General features: G+C 37.3%; 1 protein-coding gene across 1 annotated transcript in view; it reads right to left on the bottom strand.

Annotated features, from left to right (window-relative positions):
- The window catches only part of nfat5b (nuclear factor of activated T cells 5b), a 34,720-nt gene extending 15,347 nt beyond the window's left edge, over positions 1 to 19,373 (bottom strand). The window contains exons 1-2 of the mRNA XM_088412795.1: positions 19,176 to 19,373; positions 5,253 to 5,375 (exon numbers count right to left, since the gene is read on the bottom strand). Of these exons, the coding sequence (XP_088268921.1) occupies positions 5,253 to 5,375; positions 19,176 to 19,248 (196 nt within the window). The 5' untranslated portion in view covers positions 19,249 to 19,373. The remainder of the gene's footprint in view (positions 1 to 5,252; positions 5,376 to 19,175) is intronic.
- Between the last annotated feature and the right edge of the window lie 521 nt (positions 19,374 to 19,894).

The raw sequence follows: 19,894 nt of genomic DNA, 5'->3' as shown, positions 1-19,894 counted from the left end.
ATACACAAATGGTGCGGCAACATGTAGATCAACAATATAATAATAAAAGCATTAAAGTTCAAATGACTCAATGAAGCCTTGAAGTACACTTGCTACTGCAATAAGATTGACTGCTGCTTCCAAGCAGGAGGGTCTCCAACTCATGGGATTCAGAATAATCCTCCAATGAACAGCATAGATTGTTCTGTTTTATAGATGGCCATGGTGGGCAGCACCGGAATGAGCAGTATCATCCTGGATTGAATATGACTGATATGGTTTACTTCTTTTTAATTTTTTTACGTCAATACTCTTTGCGTTTTATAAATTAATATAAAGAACAATGAAGTGTGTTTTCCCCATTAAATACAAATGTACAATTTGCTTTGTTGTTCACAAGGGAGCAAGGATAAAAGAAAAAAAAAGTACATTTCGGACAATAAACGTTTTTTTTTTTTCTCACACTTTGAGCCCCGTGGCTTATTGAGCAGTCCAACGGATCTGCAGTTTTTTTTTTGTTTTGTTTTTTTTGAGCCAACAGGGGGCAATCTCCATCACATTCCATAAAAGCAGCTATTAATAAAAGAAATCAATACCAGCTGTAATTCCTGGGGTCACAACAAAATATTGGCAGCGATTGGACATCAGCATGAAAAATGCATGGATTTAGTGCAGAAGGGTGAAGACGAAGATGACTGCAAAATAACCTCCGTTGGGCTTTCAATCAGGTGTGTTTCTATTGAGTTGGTGCAGTATTCTAACAATCCAAGTGTGTTGGTGTTATGTTGAAAATATGTTACTGCTGCTCTTTGTTTCTAAACATGCAGGCATGTTCAGTCTGGGTTGAAGACATGATGTTGTAACAAGACAGTTTGAAAAAAAAGGTTTTAAAATAAAATGAAAATAAAAATGAAAAAAAAAATCCATGCACCATCTTTCTGCATAAATATCAGATGTTTCAACCTGTGCCTTATAATCCAGTGTGGCCTATAAATGACAAAATAGATTTTCGGTTAAATATTTGTTGCTATGGCTTATCATTTGGTGCATTTTATAGTCCAAAGTTGACGATAGACAGAGATGCCGGTAACATGGGGAGGCGGAGCCTCTGGAATGAGTTATTCTGTACTTGCATAGTGACACTACCTAATTGAATGCCTTTTGTTAAAGGTGAAAATGTTAAAATGCCAGTGATGATGATATATTGTTTCTGTAAAAGGTGGTGTATTTAAGTTCTCATTAACGTTCTCATACTTGTTCTGAAAAAGGTAATATCCCTGCTAACAAGTTAATGATATGAAAGTGATTTGGTTCATATTAATATTTAGGATAAACTGTCAAATGGAACATGTTGACTTGCATTGAAAGTTTCTACAATGAATGAATCAATATTATCCAAAAATGTTTGCTTAAGGTTAAATTAACCTTATTTCTACAAGCCTGTTCAGTACAATTGTATGCAATACAATTATATCTCCCCCAGCACCTCCAACTTCCACTGCCTCCACAGTGCCCGTATAATAAGAGTGAAGATAAAAAAATAAAAACAAAATGCCCATAGCGGGACTCAATAACGATGATATTTGAGGATGTGGTTGTTCAAAAAAAAAAAAAAGAAAAAAATAATAATTAGCATAACTGGGGAATAATGAACAAAAACAAATAATATCATAGGACCTCTGTTTAAATTCTTACATGACTCTAAAATGGGAAAAGCAAAAAGGAGTGATTTATTTATTCATGAACAAAATGTGGCATGTCAGTCATCTGTGCTTCAATTGAGGTAAAAAAAAAAATATTGTGCCTCGTTGGGACAGAACTAGCCACAAAGACAAAATAATTGAGCTTCTGACCTATGAAGCAGAGAACTGCAGATCATTTTATATGCAGACCCTCCCTGCTTCAAAGGGAACCTCCTGGAAAAAAATGAGACAGCAAATGAGCAATAAGGGCTGAAAGTGAACAATAAAAAAATCTGTCAGGTTTCTAAATAAACCTACGCTATTTTGTATTTAAAAAAAAAAAAAAAAGTTGCTCCAGCATGTCTGCACACTGTAATTTACAGTAGAAACAATAAGATGGATGATCGGAGGAGAAGTCGTGTTAACTTGCAAGACTGGGCAAGCAATTGAAATTTAAAAATGATTTTCTTGGAATTGTCTTCTTCTACTCTTCTTATGCATGCATGGAAGTACACTGCCCCCAATAGGTCAATGCGTGCACAGCAGGTACAACTGGTTAAGTACTTACATTTATTATTTTTCATTCCTATCATTTTAGTATACAGTATTTGTATTGTAGTTTGTTACTACTTTCTTTTTTTAATTGTTTTTTTTTGTTCCAAATTATATTTAACATTGAATTTGAGTTTTTTTCTTATTGTCGTACCAATATACACATTTCCCCAAGAGTACATAAACGATGAAAGACTGGGTCCCAGGTAAGCCTAGTAAGTAATAGTGATTTCAATATCAAGCTGAATATTTGTGGGGGTTTTTTCCACAATCACACAGCCCTACTTGCAAAATATAAACAAAGTAAAGCTGCTGCTGGCATTATGAACTGCTTGGGGTTTCACAATTTTGCAAACAAAGCAAACCGTGAAGGAAGAAATGAGTGGCGTCACAATAGAGTACATCAACATTATTCTCAATCATTGAAAAAATATAGTTGCATCCATGGAACCATCCCTTAAAATGGAATCATCATAATGTATTCTGAAATAATGAGTCATAACAGCACGCTCAACACAAAAAGAGTTATCATCGTTTTCAGATTTTGTTGGGAAGAAAACACCAACATCCATTAATTTTCCACCACTTATCAGTCCAATGGGATGTGTGGAAAATAAACACACATCACAGTGGTGAAAGATAACCATAATTTTCACAAACTTTAAATACAGTTATTGAACGAGAAATAATGCTGTTTGAGTAAGACAAATTGTTGGTTTCACTGGACCAGGCTTGACGACAGAGGAATGTGTATCTATTGTTCTCTTTTCCTTTTATTAGTCTCTCTTGGCAACTCTGCCTTAAAACAACAGAATCCAAATCATCTTTTCATATGCACTAGGACTTAATGTACTGTATTTTCAAGTAACAAGTTGAGAATCATCTGTTTCCTCAAACAATACTTGATTATCAACTATTTGCCATCCTGCTTGCTTACGTGAACCGTGGCCTTTCTGGAATTAGTGATTTGAGCGATCCAGTCAGGTGGTTTAAAATTCGAGAAAGAGAACACGTTATGCTTTGTTAAATGCAGGCGGTATTTTCCTGAAGAAGTAGTGTAGAACAGAATGATGTTTTTTTTTTGCAAACTTGGCTGTAATGTGCTATTATAGTAATTATATTAGTTGCCCTATTTTATGCAGCACAACAAGTCTCGCATTTTCATAAGTAACTAATTATGTTCTACTTTTATTACTGTAAATTTTGGATTAGTAAAAAAGCCACAAAGTAACCATCAAATGGTCCAAAAAAGTATTCAAATAAATCTGAAATGCTGCATATTCTCTCAAGCAAAATCTTAACCTGTTGTATAATTACTTCTGACCACATGTGACATGTTTTTGTGGAACCCATGTATGCATGAATGCCAGAATGAAAACAAGAATGTGGGGAGCGGAGCACCGTTTTTTTTTTTTTTTTTTTTTTCCCCAACCACACAACCACTATTGTTTTCTGCAATCATAAATGTTTTGCATTAGCAAAATATCATGCGTAAGATTGCCAGTTTAACATTTTTTTTCAAGCAGTGTTCAGAATCACTCTCAATGCGTTTGTCATTTTGTGTAGAAGTGTTGTTCAATGTGTATTCAAACTAGATTATCCCCTACATTACATACAGGAGTAGCCACAATGTATCCAACAATGCATGTTGAAAAAGAATGAACACCCAATATCCACTTGGATTGCAAGTATATCTCCTGATGTAGTGCACTGGTATACTAAAAAGAAAATCACAAGACTGACAAAGGGATGCAGTGGGTGAAGTTAATACAAAAATATATATAGTGCTTTGCTTGTCATAGTTATGTAAATGAAAGACACTCGCCTAAAAATGATTATTCAAGATTCAAGAGTTTTATTGTCATATGCATTGTAATACTGCGTAATAATTCTTATTCTGTTCACTTCCCCGAGCAGACTACATTCCATAATCGAGCAAATAATAAAGAAGGCAATGAAAAAAAAAACAGTAATACAGAAATAAGGGCAGTTATTATGAACCACTAATAAATGAATAGACTTACATTCTGAGGATATTATGGAGTAGATGGCGTGAAAGAAACTGTATACATATGAGGATGACAGTGCAAAATATGTATTTAGCAGCTTTACTGCACTGTGCAGGGTTTGTAAGGTGCATGTGTGCTTGCGGTAAAGTGACTCGTGATGTGGCAGATTAGTGCGTGAGGGATTTGTTCAGACACTGGATGGCCTGTGGGAAGAAGCCCTCAGGCTACTGTAGCGTCTGCCTGATGGCAGCAGTTTAACAGGTATAATTATTATCATTATTATTATTATTTATGTGTTAACTGAAGATCCACAGGGTGACTTTGATCCACTGTAATCAACAACAATAATATACTTGAAGGCAACTGTGTGTTTGAAAACTACTTTTCATTTGGGTGATAAGAGGACATTATCCACAACTCCCACTATTTGTAGTGGATGGGAGTCAGGCCTTGCCACAAATAGCAAAAACTCACAAATAACTGTCGCCCACCCAAAGCGGCTATTGTAACTATATTTATAGATGCTGTGAAGCAAAACATCATCCATATAGGATGTACAGTACATGTTACATCGACAACTGTTGTCGGTAGTTAAATTATTTTAAATGAACAAAGTAAATGAGGCTCATCCATATTACTGGTGAGCATTGTATTCTAAAGATAGCATAAGCTGACATCACATAATTGCACACACACATACACACATGCACACACAAAAGATTCTCACCCGTTACTATATGATTTTTTTTTTTTTTTATGTAAATAACAGGAGAACGAAATATGGACCATGAATGAGCAGGGATTCACTGTAGTCCAAGATATTCCCTAACCCTATCGTGTGATTAGGGACTAGGGAATAACAATGACTGAAATTGAAGCATCAAATTTACAGCTCCACCATAATAGAATGCAGCAGATTATACATCTTGAGAAGATGAAATAGCACCGAAAATACAAGTTGTATGTCTATTGTTTGGGGGGGTTGGGGACACCTTAACCTGGTCAAAGAAGAAACAAATAATGACAATACCTGAAGCTAAAGCAGCTGATGAGGGTATGGCCTCTCCACCGCTGGTTTGGCTCATGGTTGATGGGTTCTGCTGGATGGTCGAAGAGAACTCTGGTTCCCTGGGCAGAAGGTCATACACCAATTCTGGAGGATGCAGAAGTGATTAAAAATACGAGAAGTTTCAAGCAAAACACACTCACACAACAATCAGTTCAATCAGAAAATGGCAAGCAAGAAACCACAGTGTAGTAGAAGTGATCAAAATGGCTTGCTAGCATTAGCAACCACTTGCTTCACCAGCATGCATTATTCATTAGTGTTGTGATGTTTATTAAAGTTCTGCATTTCAAAGACTAAGTAAGTTAGCAGCTAACAAGTGGTATGCTTTGTTTATCAGAATCAGGGCATCATGCAGGAAGTGAATGTCAACTGTGTGAAATTGTAATTGTTGACAACTCATTTGATTATAAATAATATTCTTCATCATATTTTGATTTAGGTAAATTCAGGCTTCTCTCTCACACTCCCAAATGTTAAAACCCAATGCAGTGGAACCACACAGAATGTCGTTCGGGATACGGATTGGGGTTCTTTTTTTTCTGTGCCAAGCTTTTCTTTTCTGTTTTCATTTAAAATTTATTGGAAGATTATGTGTTTTATTTTAAGAAATTCTTTTTATTTTTTGTGTGTGTTTTGTTTTGATTTGTGTCCCCAATGCATTCCTAACGGGCGTCAATTATCCGCAGATTTTCGCTATTCATGGGACGGCCTGGTTCCAAAAACATAATGAGCAAGTGGTATTTCTTTTTTTAATTTGCGTCAAATCGAAAAGAAAAAAAAATAAAACTTTCAGTTTGTTGAAAATGAAAATGTTACATTTTGCTTTGAATACTGCAATATCTTTACATGTGGCCGGACCAACCGACAAACGAACAAACTTAATTGTAACGCTGTGCCAAATTGCGATTGTTCGCCTGTGGCGCAGTTCGAAGATTAAGTGAGTTTTATCCATTGTAGATATTATAAGCCACCTTCCTGAAACAATAGGTTACAGGGAGTTAAGATAACAATGTCTGTAGGGATGTCCACTTGAGTCCAGTGAAATATCAAACGCATATCAAAATGACAAAGCAACTGAGGCGCGTGAACAAAAACAGCTCTTAACACAACACAGGGCTGTCCAGCACTTTTGGCTGTGCATTCTACGCCTTGGGTCAACACACTGACTAGTAGCCTGATTCATCAACCAAATATTATGCTATGAAGCTGGAGCAGCCATTAAAGTTGCCCCCCCACCCCAACTGCAAGCTTTAATTACTTGCAGCAGAGCCCTGTGGTTTGGTGTGCATGTCAGATACTTAACCTTCCCATTGTTAGCTCTCGCCATGTACAAAACCCAAACTCGGAACATACTGAAACCAGCCTGTGCCACATTATTCCCAAAGCCCTCTAGCCTCGTAGAGCTCAGGGCAGATGAGCAGGGAATGCTGATTCCCAGAAAGGGGGCTTTATTCTGACTTTCATACAGAATACTCAGGGATTGAATGTGGATTTCACAAACTCTCCCTCCTGCCACCTCGTACAGAAAAACATTCTCAGAGCCAGTATCTCTGTTTAAGGCGCCTGTTTTCTTGGGGCTCACACACAGAATGCACATGCAGAAACATGTGCTTCAAGTGGGCAGCCTTTCCTGTAAACACATTGCCAACCGCACAGGCAGAAAATATGTACACTTCCCTCCACTCACTGGTCTCGCATCACTGGCTGGACTGTTCAAAGTGTTTCCACAGAGCCTGGATGTTTTGAGAGAGTGAAAACTGCTGAATATTTGTTTCCCTGTAAGCAGACAGAGTGCAATTTTTCATTTGCACATGACAAAACACGCAGACTTTCACGCTAACTGTATAAAAAAAAACAACAAACTTGCACGTTTGAACTCAGTAGTGGTGATTTTGATACGCGTTTCTCATCAAAGATGACCACGACTGCCTGTGATCTTCATCACAAGGATTAGACTCGCTCATCAGATTTAGATTTACACTCAAAGGCTTTTTGCTCCTGTGGTTAAAATCTGGTATATTTGTTCTCTTTGCTTCAAGCGATACAGCTTGCGTTAGATTTCTGTGCCAGTAGAACTAAAAGCACAAGCAAGTAATGCCAGTCAATATTTCATCATCGTAACATGTGTCATTGTGTGTTATGGTAAGACGTGCAAAAAAACAAAACACTCACCATGTGGCCGGCGGCACTTGCACTCCCATTCATTCAGTTCACATTCCTGCTGCTTGCTCTTACTAGCCCCAACACCTAGGGCGTGGCACGTTTTTTGGGAGCTGATTAGAACCCTCCCTCCACTCCACTTACCTCTCGCTTTCTACCCTGACTTGTACACTATCATTATGGAATCATGTCTCGACTCAAACTTGTCAAGCAGGTTAACATGAACTCTGTCAAGCAGAACGACAGCCAACAGCATTTTTTTTTTAGATGGAGATATATATTTGGGATCTTGCTTGATTTGTAAAATAATTAGACACACAAAGTTGCTGTGTCAATATATTGGGGCTGGTGTATGCAAACCTTGTGCAACAACACTGAAATGTTTACAGCCAAGCCTACATGATGGCTGCCAAGGATTCCATAGCAACGCGGATCACCGCACAAGTTGAATTCAGGCTAGGTGGCTAACAAGGGAAAAGGAAACAAGAAGACAAGAAAGCTCCTCAAACACAGGCAGAGAGCAACCAAGAAGACAAGAAAGCTCCTCAAACACAGGCAGAGAGCAACCAAGAAGACAAGAAAGCTCCTGCAACGCATCCTTGACAATTCGTGAGACGAAACAGAAAAGACTTTTAGAACCTCATGACATAAAATATAACCACTAAGGTACTGATTGAAATGTATATGTGTATTTTTCCGAGGATCCCTCTAATTTCATATAAAGACTTTAGACTCTTACTTCTGGCATTGTATTTTGGTTAAATTTCTTTCTTGCAGATGCTAATCCTTAATTTCCTGCAATTGATTAATGAAGTCTATGAATGGGTGTGCAACCGAGACCTGTGTGTAACCTAGACCTTGACAACATCTCCTCCAGTCCTCACAGTAAGTCAAAGTAAAACGTATTGGAGATGGATGGACGCTACCACAAGCAAGGTTGAGAGCAAAAGCAACTGTGTGTGAGCTGTATTGTGAATAAGCCTGGTCGTCTGCTTAGCCATTTTCTGTTTCAACAAAATTTAATAGTTATTGATTAGGCAAGAAACATGGTAAAAGTCAGCTGGGAAGTCAGAGAATTCATCCCCTCGCGAGTTAGATTAGTTATTTTAAGAAAAAAAAACATATAATACCAGTAAAAAGTTTGACAACACTCCAATTATTACTAGAACTGCAACTATCATTTAATGCACATAATTTTGGAAGTAACCAGGTAATTGGATGTAAGAAAAAAAAGAAATCTTTTAAGTTTCCATCCTTTATTCAAAAAGGATTTTTTTTCAGATGGTGCAGAAAATGTTCTACCGTTTTTTACAGTTAATTTATTGGCATGGTATGAGTAAAGTCACAAATATGGCTGAAATATGAATAGTTACTTTCGTAAGTAGGTTTATAAATCACTTTTAAATCGACATAATAGTAATCAGTCAGCTTTTATGGCTGAAAATCTGTTGTGAAATTCCATTAGTTCTTTTGAAATTTAAGCTTGTCTCATTGTACTGAAATGAAAGGCACAGAACTCTCACACAATTTATGTAACAAAAGGAATCGTGGAACCCTTTCAAAAACCAATAGGAACTCTAAACTTGTAACTGTGTGGCTCAAATTCTGTTCTGAAATTCTCATTTGTTTATTTGAAATTCAAGCAGGTTGTCTCATTGTATTTTGAGATGAAAGCAGAGAAGTAACATACAAGTCAGGTTACAAAACAAATCATGAAACCTATCTACATATAAATGAATAGGAACTCTTTCCATGTAACTCATTATAGCTACTTTTGGTGATTTACGAGCTTAACGTTGCATTCTTTGTAAAATGAAAGTCAAGCATTATACAAGTAAGTTCTTCTTAACTCTCTTGAATGTGAGGTACAAGTAGGTTTATGTGTTTTTATGTCCAGTACATTCCAAACCAGCTGGATGGGGTTTAAGTCAGGAGTCTGTGCCTTTGTGTATCATTTTGAAATGTACATTATTTTTTATGCTATGGAGTAACTTTTCCTGCATTTTTTGCAGCCTTTGGCTCCATTTACATTTGTACCATTCAAGTAATGATTTAAACAAACTGGATTCTTCACCTCAATAAAAATATGCATTTGAGTGTTCTAAAACACTTGACCATACAGTACAGTACAGTTTTGGTGCAGCTTCGCAGTGCTAATGTTTAGAGTTGAAAGCTGCAAAAATGTAATTATTTTGGTCACAGCTTAAATGTTGCAATGCGATTCTATTTTTTTTTTTTTGGAGGGGAAAGAGAATCTAACAGTCAGCCAGTTGTTGAATCTCATATTCACACAGTATACTACACATAGTAGAGTAGATAGTTCAATACCGTATTTCTCAGAGTACAAGTCGAGTTTTTTTTTTTTTCCTCATTCAACCCATATATTTGGGGGGTTGACATAACTGCATAAATTAAAACAGACATTTTTTTCACATCTGTGTTTGAATAACGATGAATGCGAAATTAGCAATATCATGTCATTTGCCAGGCTTAAACTAATTATATAAACGTCTAATATGATACATATAGAGCATTTGCAAGGGACATCTCAAAAATGCACTTTGGCCAAGTTTCACCTAATGCCTCTTTGTTGTCAACAATGAGGCTGCGTGTAAACGTAAACGTAAACTGTAAACTGTAAACGTATTATGCAAAGGAAAAGACGGCTTGACTTGTCTCCTGCCATTAGATGCGTGCTTGAACAAGCCGCCATGGATGTCAGATGAGGGGAGAAATGGCATCACTCCACGCTCAAATCTCACAACAATCGTAACTTGGGTAAAGAACATCCCAAGAAATAAGAGAGGACGTCCAAAATGGGAGGAACTATTTTGCATGTCAGATAGTAATGATAACTTTAGGGCTTTTTGACCCAAAAAAATAAATAAATAAAAAAAATTACGCATTAGACTTCAAATCATTTTATTGTTGCAACATTAGTTTCAGCATCTGCACTTGTCTCGTTTCCGCCTTCCCATAACAGCAACATTGTTATTTTATACACGATGAAGAAATACTTCTGAAAGTACCGTAATTTCATCATTTTAATAACACACACCATGTGCTATAACTCAGGGGTAGACTTATAAGCGCTTTTTTGTAAAATTCACACAAATTGAAAAAAAAAGGAGGGTTGACTTGGACTCTGAGAAATACGGTAAGTTTCAGCCATATTGCCCAATGTGCGGAGGGCCAAAGAACAGTCAATTGATATCTCGACACACTAAGGTTCAAGATAAAAAGAAAACTGGAAAATTGAACATTTCACTCAAACATAATAATTGGTCTCCATATGGATACATTCTTGAACCTAATGCAGGCAGCAGCTCAGAAACTGAAGCAATACAGTATTGTGCTAATCTAAAATAACATTGAGCGTGAGATGAAAGCTGGAGCAGCGGAATTCAAACGATTTTAGATAACAACATACGCACACATGATGGCTCAACAGAAAATGCCACCTTCACGCACACACCTCTCTGAATGAACTGTAAATTTTACACAGTCTACTATTGAAATCAGAAAATGGCAAGCAAGCAACCACAGTGTAGTAGAAGTGATCAAAAATTGAGCCTTGCGTAAGCCCGGTCATTTCTGTCTGATTCACAGGAAAGTGATACTGAAGAAACAGGAAAAGCCTTTACCAACAAAGGCACGCATACGCCAACAACATGACATCATCAAGCGACAATGCACACTGAATGATTGAGTCAACGCCGCGAAGACAGTGTTGCGAAACTTTGTGCAAAAGATGTATGGAACTAGCAATTAGTCGCCTACCTTACATCTAAACTGCTTGATGCTAACTGCTTTGGGCCAAATAATCATACATGATGAATGAACAGTGAAGCTTGCTGATAATATGCATACATGTAAATGACAGGAAACAGGTCAAAGTTGAACTCGGTAATAGTGGTTTGTTCCTCGCATGATATCAGTAAACACTTGGAATTGTTGGCTATTGTTAAAACCAGTCAAGAGAATTAAAACAACTTGGGACACGGAGAATTAATGCTTGAAAACATATGATCAGATTTGACCGGCAGATTTTCTCATTAAATAAAAACAACAAATTAAAACAATACAATAGCTGGTAAAAAGTGAACGTTTAGTTCACAGTAGGATGATCATATTCAATCCTAAGGCACTCGCTAGGTCACAGGAGAAGAGTGAGAAGTCCAGTCCATAGAAATAATAAAATGGTAAAGTGAGACTGTTACAAAACAAGCACAGCCTTAAGGCAAAAGCAGAGAGATCAGATTTGTCATTAAAACGGACAACAAGAACTTAAAAGAGATGTGCATGAGATAATTATCTATTTTTATTTCTTCAGCACTTAAAAAAACACTGTAACAAAGTGCTTGACACAAATAATTAAAATATTCCTTTTATATTCAAAAACACTATTTTAAAAACTAAATCCTGCAAAGCTGCCACTGTGTCTTAAAACCAAACTTGAAAATAAATGACACCAGTATATGAAATACTCACCTGCATACATAAAATCACCTTTTTTTTTTTTAAGAGAAAAACGCTCAATTAAAATGTCAGCATGTAATGCCTTCTACATGTTAAACTGCATTTATTAATCATCGTTTTCCAGCACTGCAATACCTGCAGTAAACATGCCTGTGTGAGCGGCTTCAGGTGTAGAGCTTGTCAAATTGTCTGCAACACAACAGCGTGCAATTGCATTACACCGATTGTTTGTTACGTATTGCTGCTTTGGTAGCACAATTGGAATTTACTTTTGTAACATCCATGTGTGAGTCAGTGACATGCCCTAATTTGCACATTTTCATTCCCAACCACAAAGTAGGCTCTATTTTCCATCCATCCATCCATCCGTTCATCCAACTACTCTGTGGGAATCCCCTGGCATCCCCGAGCTAGCTGCGAGACATAGTCTCTCCAGCGTGTTGTCTGCAGGGCATCCTTCCAGTAGGGCATTCCCAGAACTCCTCATCAGAGAGGCTTCCAGGAGGTATCCTAACCAGATACCCAAGCCACCTCAACTGGTTCCTCTCAACGCAGACATGCAGCGGTTCGACACTGAGCCCCTCCTAGATAACTCGTAGAGCATATTCAATATGATATGATATGATATGATATGATATGATATGATATGATATATGATATATTTTGGTTGATGGCGTGGCTTAGTCTGTGTTGACATACCCATGAGCTGGTTAAGAATGAATAATGTGGGTTAATGACTCAAATCTTCGTACGGAAATTTGAATCACAAGTATATGCCCTCAATTACCCTGTACTGTATCCAATGAGTCCACAGGCTGTGAAGTACACAAGGTGAGTTAGCAGACATACAGAAAGCTGGATGACTTAAAAAAAAAAAAAAAAAAAGACTTAGATGATTAAGTTGCATTGATTCACAAACTTGAGTTTTCAGATACACTGTAAAGCTGCTGATTTAGACTTCATATAAAGTACAACGGTACAAGAATGATCGACTCTTCATTTAGAGTATTTGTCTAACTCAAAATGACAATATGTAAGATTTAGAGCTTTTTTTTTTATTAAAACGAATGTTAAATTATTATAAATGTCAAAAACTTGCAAATGAATTTGTTCTTAGTGATCAACAGTTTGTTTTAAATATTATCGCAGGTCTAGTTAAACTAAGTTATTTTTATTTTTAATTCAATCAAATTATATGACATGGCGGGTGGCACTCCTGCGAGGTCGCCATGTTTGTTATAGCTACGGACAGCCGGAGGAGGAGTGTGTATTGTTACATTTACCGTAATGCCCTTAAAGCTCCCATGGGGGCATGCAAAGAAGTACACATATTCCTCCTTTTTTAAAAAATAAATAAATAATTTAAATATCTGCCATTTGAAATCAAATAATGTAATGTTTCTGAATGAAGGGATGAAAAAAAAATGTTGACTCAAGTAAATATGCTCTTAAAAATAGCAGAAATGTCAAATCAAATTGAATCAGGCTTGGGCTTGCCATGAATGGATGGATAGATGCATCATCCATGACAATGTAATCAATCATAAAATAGCATGACTAAGTCTACTTCTGTGTGTCAGTGTTTGAAAAAAAAATGCAAGCTTTTTAATGGCACTCCGAGTTGAAGTTTACCGTGCTTCTATTTCAAACAGGCAAACTATGTTGCTTGGAGATTGCCTTCACATGCTTAATAACAAATTTAAAAAAGCCACTAATATGCTAATGATTAGCAATGGTGGTTGTGGTTTTACAGCCCTTACACAATAGATATTTGAACACAAATGGTGGAAAAAAAAGATGTAGAAAAAAAATCTTATATGCACTTGCATATATTTTTAATCCTCTAGCAACAATGACTATTACTGCAGAAGTTTACTGACTTGCATTATTACAAGTCTATTCTCTTCATTTGTGTCTACACACCTGCATTACTGTACTGTATAGAGCACTACCTCCAGGTGGCTGATGTGGGTACGCCAGAAGGAGCAGTGCAATGAATTGGATTACAGCAATAAACCATGATGCACAACATTTTATGTAATTATTCTACAATTTGGATGAAGTAACAAATACAAATTGTTCTATAGAAAAAAATCACTTTTGAGAGAGAGTCTGTAACAAATGAATAACATTTCAATTCATTTCAAAGGGGAAAAGTTTATAAGAAAAGTGTTTATTATCAAGACATCACTGGACATCATTTGTGAAACTAGTCCTGGAAATTTTCTGATACCTCCAAAGTTTTGTTTGTAGAAAGTAGGACAGTGTCCTCACACACCCTCCCTCCTTCCCTTTTCAAAACAGAAACAGGATTATCTTCATGATGGTTATCGCCTTACAAGTCAACAATAGTACAGAACAACACTCTACTTTTAACTGCTGCAATTTTTACTGCGATGCCCACAAGGCTGTTAGATCAAATCTCGCTTGGCTGCCAGCTGACACAGAACGGGAATCCAAAATGTTAAATATCTATATTAGCTGACCGTTTGGTATTCTAAATGTTTGCACATATTGAAATACACATTTGAATGCATACAATGAACCAAGGGCTTCATCTCCAAAAGCCATCGTAAATCCTCATTAATCTGTTTAAGTGATGTTCAAATAAAAGAATAAGATCAAGGCCATTCAGTGTTCATGACATTGAAATTTTACAGAAATGTGACTATTCTAAGTCAGTGTTACACAACTGATTATACAAAGGTCTTTTTGCCTAACAAGCATTTTATTATCTCATTCAAAATTGTTATTTGTTTTTTTAAAGAAACCACTGTAAATTTCAAACATGGGTACAAATTAGGTTGAAGTGACTTAAAAAAAGCAAATAATTGACCTCCAGCTCAATATCACAGCAGATAATTATATAGATTTCCTATGTTTTAAGAAGTACAAGTTTGTGTCAAGACCTGGTGAATGTGGCCATAAAACAAAATTTGAAATAAAAGAAAAAAGATTTCCAATAATAATAGTTTTCCTCTTCAATCAAAATGAAGACCAAATAAAAAAAAAAAACATTATTTAACATTTATTTGTAAAATGTGAAAAAGTGTCACTCTAAACACAATCCTTAATGTATTAATTTCAACAACAATACAGGAACACACTAAAAATGTCAATAACAATTGCACTCTTGTGAAACTAATTCTACTGTATTTATTTGCACCAGTCGGAGCAGCATTCCTACTGCGAACTACACATTATGTGCAGTTACAATAAAGGCATTCCATTTGATTTTAATAACAAAAACATTCCATTCATTCAATAAACATAACATGAATTAGCATGCATAATGAGCTTTTGTTATTTTTGGGTATAGATTCTCCTTCATAAGGTCTGCAAGCTAAAACGAGTTTGAAACCTCTGGTCTCAGCAGAAAAAAAACCCAAGTGCATCAAGGTGCCTGAAAAAAAAAATGCTAATCCTTATTTTATCGCAATTACATTTCAGGTGACAAAAACAAATCCTTTTCCTTGGGGTCAACCGCACGCCCCAGGGAGGCCCTCCCCCCTATTTGAGTAAGACTAGTCTAGTGTAACCATACTGGTTGTCAATACCGCCAAGATAGAGTAATTTCTATAACATACACAATGCTAATTTTTGCACCTGAAGACATTAACAATTAAGCCATTGTTTTTCATTATTCTTGTAGGGCAGATTAGTTTTCACGCTAATTGTATTTTCAATGTGTTTTATCCACTACTTTTTACAAGGGCAAGTGTTGAAAACCCTAACACCGCATTCTTTGTATTATTCTGAAAGTTTGATGAAAATATGTAATCCCTCTCAACATTATTCTGTTGGGTCTTGATTGCTTCAAGAAAACTTGAGCTGAACTTCCATTCTTATTCTCCACAGCGCAACAGCAAATCTAATTGAGATTTTATTTCAGGATGTGAATATTAGACTGCTGCAAAGACACCTTCACTGCAGTGTCTCTCATCAGCCAACGGAAAGAGTCTTGACAGCCAACATTGCCCTCACTTAATATTTAATGACGTCAGATGCATGTTGCTGTGGAAGGAAACGTGAGCCCGAGATGTTAGATCTCACAGGTGCTCTGGGTTTTTCGCAGCTGATTGGCAAATTCAGTGCCATATGATAAGAATCTCTACCCATATTGGAAATCAACTTACACGCATTCAAAGTTGTTTACAAATGACATCAAACCCAACTCGACTAACTTGAACCTTGGAGGAGGAGTTGATATGGATCCAACATGCTGAGGCAAATTTTGCTCCAAAGCAACACTTTTCATCAAAACCAATGTTTTTAAAGGAAACTAATACGATCATGTGCCCAAACAATTAGGTTTGATTTTTCACAAACATCACGCAGCTGGAGAAAATGGGCAGCGCTTCAGGCACAATCCCTGACCACCAGCTCAAATCGGAGTCTGGTGGCTTCAATTATTTGCCATAAAACCGTTTTATAAAATTAGATACACTTCTACAGTGGAACCTCAACATTTGAAATGTTGTATAATTTGGAAAACAATTCAACTTTCCTGGAAAAATATCCCTTAAAAAGCCTCGTTTTACACGTGTGACAATGTTAAAAAATGAGATGGATGAGGTCTTTTGTAAAGGTCTCCCTCATTCAAATTATTTGCGGTGACATTTATGTGGCTAGAAAAAATGTTAAGATTTTCGATTGAGGCCATTTTTATGTCGTATGTGACCCCAGTAGACTAAACATAGCATTCTGATTTACTTTGCACTCATGGAATTTAAAAAAAAAAAAAGGAAATGGAATAATTCATTCATTAGGGCTGGGGAAACTACTTTATATTTGATCAGCCAATATTAACTTCTTAAAAAATCCACCTGTCTTTATCCATCTTAGGAGGCTGCCATAATGCTACTTGCTGTCTAGTGAAAATGACATAGCTTGCAAAGGTCACAAGACCAAACCGAAAAAATAGGTGACTCCTGATTGGTTGTAACGTGAGCCCTTAGACATTGTGATGAGGCAAAAGGGGCACCGGCTTGGATGGATAAAAATAACTGGATTTTGCTGCTTAAATTATTTTTCCACAAATGCAAAATTAGTCAGAATATCATATGAACACTTGTGAAGAAAACATTTTTTTCCTTCCCCTACAAAAATAAGATCAAGTCAGCGCTGGGCAATTTTCTGCCGCTGTTTTTGCCTCGAGATGCCCTTGATAAGTATCTGGTAAAGGGACTGAGTTCAACCTTTAAAGATTCCTTTGTGTAGTACACATTGTCCAAGCATGCTCACAACAGGTTAAACCACTCATATATTGGAACGTGCGGCTCCAACAAAGTCATGAGTGTGCAGTAAATACCAGAGCAGGTGATATTTTGACCTGAACAAGATTTGTCTTTTTACTAGAGTTTGTTTAAAGTCAATGATTAAATCAATGAGATTCAAAAGAAGGTAGCAAGTGAGTGATCTCCGCCGCAATTTAATTGAGCATTATGCCTGGAAAAACAAACCTCTTTTGGATTCATTGAAAATATACAAAGTGTGTAAACCTGTCCTGGCGTGAAATGTCCTTGACAGGTGAAAGTCCTGCATTGTGAGAAAACACCCTGAATGGAGTCAATGCCGGGCCAGCCTTTTTAGATGACTGCACATTACAGAGTCATATTTTTCCAAGCACACCATAATGTCATAGAGTAGATGGCACACATTTTTCTTCAGAAAACTAAACTCACATTGAGTTCCAAATTGATGAGAGAAAAACAGAATCGTTGTAAAACACAAGGTCAAATTTGACGATTTACCCCAAATTTTATTCCCCCAACAGATATCAACAACTCTTCTAGGAAATCAAGTATTTCGAAGCACATGCCTGTTAGTTTGCTTAACACAGCAGAGTCAATATTAATCCAGCAATTTAAACCAGGGTTTACACACGCACTGCGCAGCCAGCCCTTTTAATGATTGACCAGTCTTTGCTTGGGTGTCAATATAAGAAAACTATTTAGAGATAGTTGTCTTTGCATTTCAGAACTTCACAGATTGAACGGAAAAGTGTGATGTTTTAACGTTTGAAATTTTAAGAGCACAAGAAGAAAATTTAGGGGGCACAAATACTTGCAAAGTAAACTTTCATTTGACTTTACTATGTTACTGATACAATTGTTTTTCAGCACCGAAAAAATAAAATAGCTCAAACAGGCATGAGTAAATGAAAAATGTTCGTGCACTCAACTTTTATGCACAAAAGTCACCATTTAGGGGCAGTCTGGTGCCCTGTGCGGAGTATTAAAACATCATGGAAAAAAAAAGAAAAAAACTGCAGCACAATATGTGGAATCTGCAGGTAAGGCTCGATTGCACATTCAGATGCTCGAGCACTCGAGCACTCACTCGCTCACTCACTCACTCACTCACTCACTCACTCACTCACTCACTCATCTGCAAGCCACACACAGCTCCGTCACGGCAGCTATTGAATATTTTTAGAATCAATTAATCAAATTTTAGTTTGCATAGTTAAACAGAGAGTTTGGGAGAGTTTGTTTTCACTTGGGGTTGCCCTCCTAGCTGCCACTGCAATATCTGTGACCGAGTGATGCGGCTTTCAGGGTTAAGATATTAACTGCTTTAAAAGCTGACGATTGAAATTGTGCACAAATTGACAAGAAGCAAATCCAATATTGCAATAAACAATGGCAGTTGCTATACGTGTGTTCTGTTTTGCTGTGTTTAGACTGACGGGGGCTGCATAGATCACTTTTGTAAAGACAATTTTGATGACTTTTAATTTGAAAGAAATTTTTATCCATTTTCTAAAGCCACCGAGCCTCACTAAGGTTGCTGGCTTGCTGGTGCCTTCGGGCAGTGGGCGGGGATACCCTGAGCCGGTTGCCAGCAAGTTGCAGGACATGAAAGAAAATGCATTTAGCAAATTCAATTAAAGTTGTTGACATACATAATAACTGACTGGGATTCAGTCTGACAGTCTGACAGTCTGAAATTGCATTGTACTACATTACGATGACAATACCTTCGTATAGTAGGTATATAAAAACGAAATATCAACCAGAAGCAGAAATGCATCACTTCTACTTAAGTAGAACTTTTCACGTTAACCTGAGGGCTTGTTTCGGCCCCTATCCGAGCACACGCTTATGTTTATGGGTCAAGCCGCGTCCACACTCCACTGATGTTGAGTCAAATAAACTTAAACCGGTTTGACCGCTGCGAGATGGGCTTTCCGTTTCAGGTGTCAAGCAAAAACACAACATGAGGTGTCAAGAAAGTGCTTACCTTTCGAGCAAAGCGATCCGGACAAGTTGAGGTCGAGCTCCCCGCTGAAAAGCGCGACGAAGTCAGAGGGCATCGCAATCCCTCAAGAGGGCGGAAGCCGGGCACTGTTGGGCAAAAGCGTGACGTCACGGCTATTCTCTCCTATGCCCGATGGTACTAGGGGGAAAACAAAAGTTTCCAAAAACGTGTCCACGCCACTGTTCCTACCTCGGTCCAGCTTGCTAAACGTGCGCAGTGCTTGTGTCGATTCCTCACTCGGGCTCACACACCCGCGATCTCGTCTCCGCCCCTCAGACCGCCCTCCAAAGGCACCCACGACACAGTGCCAGTGGCACCGTGCGCCACGCCCACACAGGTGACGCAAAACGTCACACCAAAAAAACACACACCCGTCCGGGCACTTTATTAGGAACACTTGCACAATCTCACGCGGTGCTGTTTCACAATTTTTACTGTTTTGATTGGTAGCAGGTGGTGTACTTCGGACCTCTGACTTTACATTAATCTAGTTCTGATGAAATCATTTCAAATCGACATCGCAACGAATGCAATTTACGAACCACAAATTCAACAATATTGATGAAGAATTGATTTATTTCTGCAACATATTTCATTTTTATACAGAATCCATTTGGACAATTGATTGATTTATGCAGTTTTTTTTTTTCAACAGCTTCCAATAAAAAGCATCCGTTATGTGCAATACTGTTATTTATACT

The sequence above is a fragment of the Hippichthys cyanospilos genome, chromosome 4 (assembly GCF_059441005.1).
Source record: "Hippichthys cyanospilos isolate Australia breed blue-spotted pipefish chromosome 4, RoL_Hcya_1.0, whole genome shotgun sequence".
Classification (NCBI taxonomy): domain Eukaryota; kingdom Metazoa; phylum Chordata; class Actinopteri; order Syngnathiformes; family Syngnathidae; genus Hippichthys; species Hippichthys cyanospilos.
The sequence above is the reverse complement of the archived record's forward strand: the minus strand, read 5'-3'. Positions and strand labels throughout refer to the sequence as shown.